This window comes from Electrophorus electricus, chromosome 3 (assembly GCF_041902795.1).
Source record: "Electrophorus electricus isolate QZ-2024a chromosome 3, ASM4190279v1, whole genome shotgun sequence".
NCBI classification, from domain to species: domain Eukaryota; kingdom Metazoa; phylum Chordata; class Actinopteri; order Gymnotiformes; family Gymnotidae; genus Electrophorus; species Electrophorus electricus.
Window position 1 is genome coordinate 37,739,117 of NC_137499.1, and position 5,374 is coordinate 37,744,490.

Consider the following 5,374-nt stretch of genomic DNA (forward strand, 5'->3'; position numbering starts at 1 on the left):
AGATGCAGTTACGTCATATCACAAAGCCCATAAATGTTTTTGCTTGGATTTTCCTTCTGTTTACTGGATAGATATGTTACTCTGTTTTATTTTATTATTTTCACTGTGTTTTATATACCAGGACACTGTCTTCCTTTCGCTAAGAAGAACCTAAATGGATTGGTTATTTTATAACCAATAAAGGTTTATTTTTTAAATGGCAAAGAACAATTTAGAGGTTTTAAGAGGTTATAAGTTGCATAAATCTAATCAAATAAATGTAATTGTCCTCACTTATTTTAAACGCTGCTTGATTTGTACATTTTACATATCTGTAAAATGATTCATGTTGAGACATAACCTTTAGAACACAGATCTAAACAAAAGCACAGTAACAAAACAAAAAACACAGCCCCTGGGGATAGTTAATTCACCTTACATGGTTATACCTACCGGTTATCGGACGACGATAACCGCGTGTGATCGCCAAATGTGTCAGTTTGTAGAAAACAAACCCAAAAGAGTCTAAAGCTGACTGAAACTCTGGAAAAGGTGAAGAAAAAGAGGACGAGTCAGGACGAGTCTGGACTGGTTCCAGAACGCCAGCCCTCCTTCCCTGTATACAACCCCTCTCCTAGAAAAGGCATCTCCCAACATCCCATCAGCAGACACAAACCCTGATCCAGGTAACGGCACTGAGGAAAACGCCCGTCAGAAGAGACTTTTGGAGAACCTTCGCAAGGTACTGAAACCCTTGGTGCTTTCACATCTGTTTTATTTTAGTGTGTATCTTTGTAAAAACTGTGTAGTTTAATGTGTCCTATATTGAATTAATGATGCATATCTTATTCTCCAAGACAATAATTAATAGAGAAAATTAGAATCTCAAATTACTACTATTAACAACTGTTACTTTTACTATCAATTTTAAAACCTTTAACTCATTTATTCTTGTCCAAAATACTGAAGATGGAATTTATTTATTGTTTGCACATTATGCTGTATAAAGTTTCGTTAACATCTGTGAAGTTGCTCAGTAATTGTTTTTCATTATTATTATATAACTATATAAATTAATTTGTTATAATTGATTAATTAAAAAAATCTAATAGTTCAGCTACAGGCATAAAAACAGGCTGGCTTTATTGTAAATTGAAATTAAGGCTTAATGTGTAAAGCTAATGAATGCTGACGTCTGTCTGTTTTGCATTCTTTTAATTTGCGCTGATATGTTGAATAGCATGGGGTGGGGGGGGGGGTGGGGGTACTCAGAGCTGTACAATCATGCAGCTTTAAGCTCGGGTTGTAGCACAGACAGCTCTAATCACACCACCATTAACTTCTTCCACAGCAGATGCTGTCTGAATATGAACTACTTCCACCACTCAGTAGAATTCATATACAAAGCCATGATTGGTTAGTATTGTGGCTATTGCTTGATTGAAGTATGCACATTTATCGGCAAAAGTGTGGTTAAACCCGGCCTCTCCATGTAAAACTGAACTGGATTAGGTTGGAGTGAATGTTTTCTGATCCAGGAATAATTCAGTTACACATCCTTATTCACCTTCTAGAATTGCAGAAAAGTTATGCCTGGGGATTAAAAAAAAATCCAAACAAATGATAAAGTTCATGGTGATCCCACTGAGTTTGTGTGTTAGTCACCCATAGCTCTGTTAAGCAAATCGCTACAGACTAAAACCTGAAGTAAGTGCTGTTAGTCATTTTGTTTGCTCCCATACACACCACCTGTCCTCTGCTCTAACCCTGCACTAATCCACACAGCTTGGTGTTCAAGAAGCAAAGAACCACAAACATGTGGTGTCTGGGTGTGTGTGTGAGCATACATGTCTGCGTGTGTGTGTGAGAGTTCCAACTGTTTTTTGAATTGTTGTGAAGAGGAAAATGATTCCTGACTGTCCTACAGCAAAGATCTAAAGACCGTTGATAGAGGAACACTCGTAGACCACTCAAAGTGAAAGATAGAACAAGTGCATCATTTAACTCCTTAACAATTCTGATTTCAAAAGTTCCTCAGGTCTTTTTCTATTTCGGTGCAGTACTACCATTTAACCCTTTGCATTTTAACCCTCCCAAATATGTGTGGAATGTTTTTGAGGCTTTCCGGAGGTGGGAAAAGCACAGCCTTAGGGAGTTGGTTGTGGCTGCACCATCAGTCCATAAACAGAAAGGCCTGCCAGGACATGCATCTTGCTTTGTTGTTTTGTTTTTTTCAGGACTATAGCTTCCAGCTCCAGACACCTGCTAGGACATGCTCTCAGGCAGGAGAGAGGCTGGGCTGCAAAAGATCTTTACACACCAATGTTTTTCACACTGATGCAATTTTGTGAACTTGCATGTGGGCACGTCAGCGTGCCTCAGTACAAAATTGAACTGCAGAAATCATGGCATTAAATCATAACGTTAAATCAGAACATTTGAGTGACATGGGTAGATTCTTCTCATCCCGAAAATCTTTGCGTCCCTTTAACATGAATGCGTATCTAGAGCAAAAATATATATTTTCAAATATTCCAGCTCAGTTTCCATTGTTGTGTGTTTGTGTGACAGTTTTACGCTTAGAGGTTGGAACAGTAATGCCCTTCACTGACCCCCCCCTCTCTCTCTCTCGTAGGATGGGGTCTTCTGGGATACAGATTGTGTGTGTCGTGCTGGCTCTTTTGGGCCTCATTGCTGCTATTGTGACCTGTGTCGTGCCCAGCTGGAAGGTGTCTTCCTTTACTGGCCAGAACATCATCACTGCACAGGTACAGACACACCGTGGCCTACACCTCTACGACAGAACCGTGGCATGAAAGCATGAGACTGGATAAACTGAGACTGGAGAAAAATGCAATATCTCAGCACACACTTACATCTCCGTATTTGCACATGCATGAGGTACTGAGAGATACAAAGCTACATGTGCTTATTGTAGATCGCGGGTGTAAAACTCCATTCCTAGAGCATAACAGTACAGCACAGTTTAGTCATTCTCTGCTTCAATACACCCGATTCTACCAAAAAGGCACAGGAGAATTAGTTGAATTGAACTACGTGTGCATTTAGAACCATCCCAGAGCAAAAAGCACACTTGTAATCCCACGCATGGCGTGTGTGTGTGTGTGTGTGTGTGTGTGTGTGTGTGTGTGTGTGTGTAGAGTGAGCAGAAGGGCCTGTGGATGGAGTGTGTGGTGCAGAGCACAGGTCAGCAGCAGTGCAAGTCCTTCGACTCTCTGCTCATCCTGGGCTCGGAGATCCAGGCGTCACGCGCCATGACCATCATCTGCTGTATGCTGACCACGCTGGCCTTGCTGGCCCTGTTTGTGGGCGCAGACTTCACCATCTGCCTGGAGAACGAGGATGCCAAGCCCAAGGTGTGTCTGGTGACGGGCGTGGCCTTCCTCCTCGCTGGCCTCCTCCTCCTCATCCCCGTCAGCTGGACCGCCAACAACGTGGTGAAGGACTTCAGCAACCCGCTGGTGTCCCCCAAATGGGAGCTGGGGCCCTGCATCTTCATCGGCTGGGCCGGGGCAGTGCTCCTCCTGCTGGCCGGGGGCCTGCTCTGCTGCTTCAGCCGTCCCCACTCAGGAGGGTCCGGGGGGACAGCCCAATACTTCAGCAACAGTGCCTCTGCCCCCAGCAAAAACTACGTCTAGCGGGTCAGCGCAGTCAAAGGGTGTGTGTGAGATCGGGAAAGGAAAACTCAACTGTTAAACAGATGAGAAACATTCCATTATGGATAATAGATGGAATTTTACATGCTCATGTACTTCTACGGTTTACATCTCACTGCTGGCATGAGAAACTAACCCATCTCCTTTTTTTGATCAAATATAAAATAAATATTTAATACTTGACGCTTAAATACAAACACTTTTAAAGAAAGGTTTAACCTGTTAAATCGAGATTTTCTTCTCCCCTGATACGCTATTGGTTCGGAGTTTTTTTGTTTTTGTTTTTTTTTAATAACTGCAACTATTTCGGTTATCATTTTCATCATCTATTTGTAGTCGTCTGGTTGGTGGTGCAGGTTTGTTTTAAACAGCTAACAGACAGGGAAATGACCCGTGCTAAATAAACTCTGTGCTCTGCTGTGCCCCCTGCAAGTGGTAGTGTCGTACTAGTTCGGTTTTCAGAGTTGTGTGGAAAACAAACCTCCGGACCACACCGTTCTCAGGCTGAGTCACTGCGGTTTCACACAGCAGTAAAATAACCATTATGCTATTTGAACTAATGATAAGCTTCAGAACATTGCTTTAAATAGACAACAATGTAATGTGAGGATATTTTGTATGCTGATTTAAAACAACTGGGTTCATTTTATATTTGTAATAAAATCAATACAAGGGATTGTGTGTCTTTATTTTTCATCTTTTGGAGTGCTGTTTCCAGCTGCCTTCCAGTTTCCTGTGTTGCCTGGATGCCACATCACTTGGTCGAGGGGTAAATGTGGAAGCGCTTGGACTGACCCACTCTGACGCCAGGCATGGTGTAGCTACTCGGCTCATGGATAGAGTTCATTAATAGTGTACCTGGTGTGGAAACACAAACTGAAAACTATGCGCGGGGAGGGGTGCTAATCAACTGATTTAAAACTAATGTATCTGTGTGTTTGTAAACATGAATGCTGTGTAATTTAATTACTATTGAGACATAACAACAAATTACTCCTAAAATACTGAAGACATTTATTTCAAATTTTCTGTGACATATATTAAAATGAGCTTTGAAAATTCAACTTAGAAAATGAGAGCCTTAAGGAACAATATTTGGTTCAGGAAAAGCTGCAACATCCTTTACTTCCTAAACCCATGTTGCCTTTCCTCTTTCACATCACACTTGCTCCCAAAGTTGGCCCTGATTGGTCATCTCTTCCCCAAGTCCAGCCCTCTCAGCTTTTACTCTCCAAGTCGCTCACACGTTTGGTTAGATCCTCAACCATCTGCCTCAGTGCCTTCAGCTCACTCTGCAGTGCCTGAGCATCCTTAGAGAGAGAGTGAGATGAGAGACCCATTAGTGACATGTGTAGATCTGGTATTTATATGCAGAGAGAGAAATGTGTGTGTGTGTGTGGGGGGGGGGGGGTGCTCTCTTGGACTGGTGTGTTCCGTGGTCTCACCATTCCGTTGCCGTGCCGATGGTCAGAGCTCGCAGTGGGAATAGTCAGGAGGCTCTTGATGGATTTGCACTCTTTTTTAGTTGTTGCCACAAAGCCGTCCTTCAAGGACATCAGAATGGGTTTCCCATCTTTACCAGCGAACCAATCATCAGCCTCGACGGATGGCTCTGGACCAATCGTATCGGGATATAGATCTTCTTGGAACAGGTCGGACTACATAAACCAAACATACAGTTGGGAGGACACTTTAACACCTGAATGAGTTTAAACAAT

The 5,374-nt window shown here is 42.5% G+C and overlaps 2 protein-coding genes across 2 annotated transcripts in view; one reads left to right on the forward strand and one right to left on the reverse strand.

The window, feature by feature from the left end:
* Positions 1–439: 439 nt before the first annotated feature.
* Positions 440–4,332, forward strand: cldni (claudin i). The gene is made up of 3 exons (XM_027030025.3): positions 440–721; positions 2,615–2,747; positions 3,141–4,332. Exons 2-3 carry the CDS (start codon positions 2,616–2,618, stop codon positions 3,636–3,638), a joined length of 630 nt encoding a protein of 209 aa, XP_026885826.1. The 5' UTR covers positions 440–721; position 2,615; the 3' UTR covers positions 3,639–4,332.
* A 314-nt stretch (positions 4,333–4,646) lies between these two features.
* coro1a (coronin, actin binding protein, 1A) overlaps positions 4,647–5,374 on the reverse strand; it is a 9,020-nt gene continuing 8,292 nt past the window's right edge. Inside the window, exons 10-11 of the mRNA XM_035532648.2 lie at positions 5,102–5,314; positions 4,647–4,966 (exon numbers count right to left, since the gene is read on the reverse strand). Of these exons, the coding sequence (XP_035388541.1) occupies positions 4,874–4,966; positions 5,102–5,314 (306 nt within the window). The 3' untranslated portion in view covers positions 4,647–4,873. The remainder of the gene's footprint in view (positions 4,967–5,101; positions 5,315–5,374) is intronic.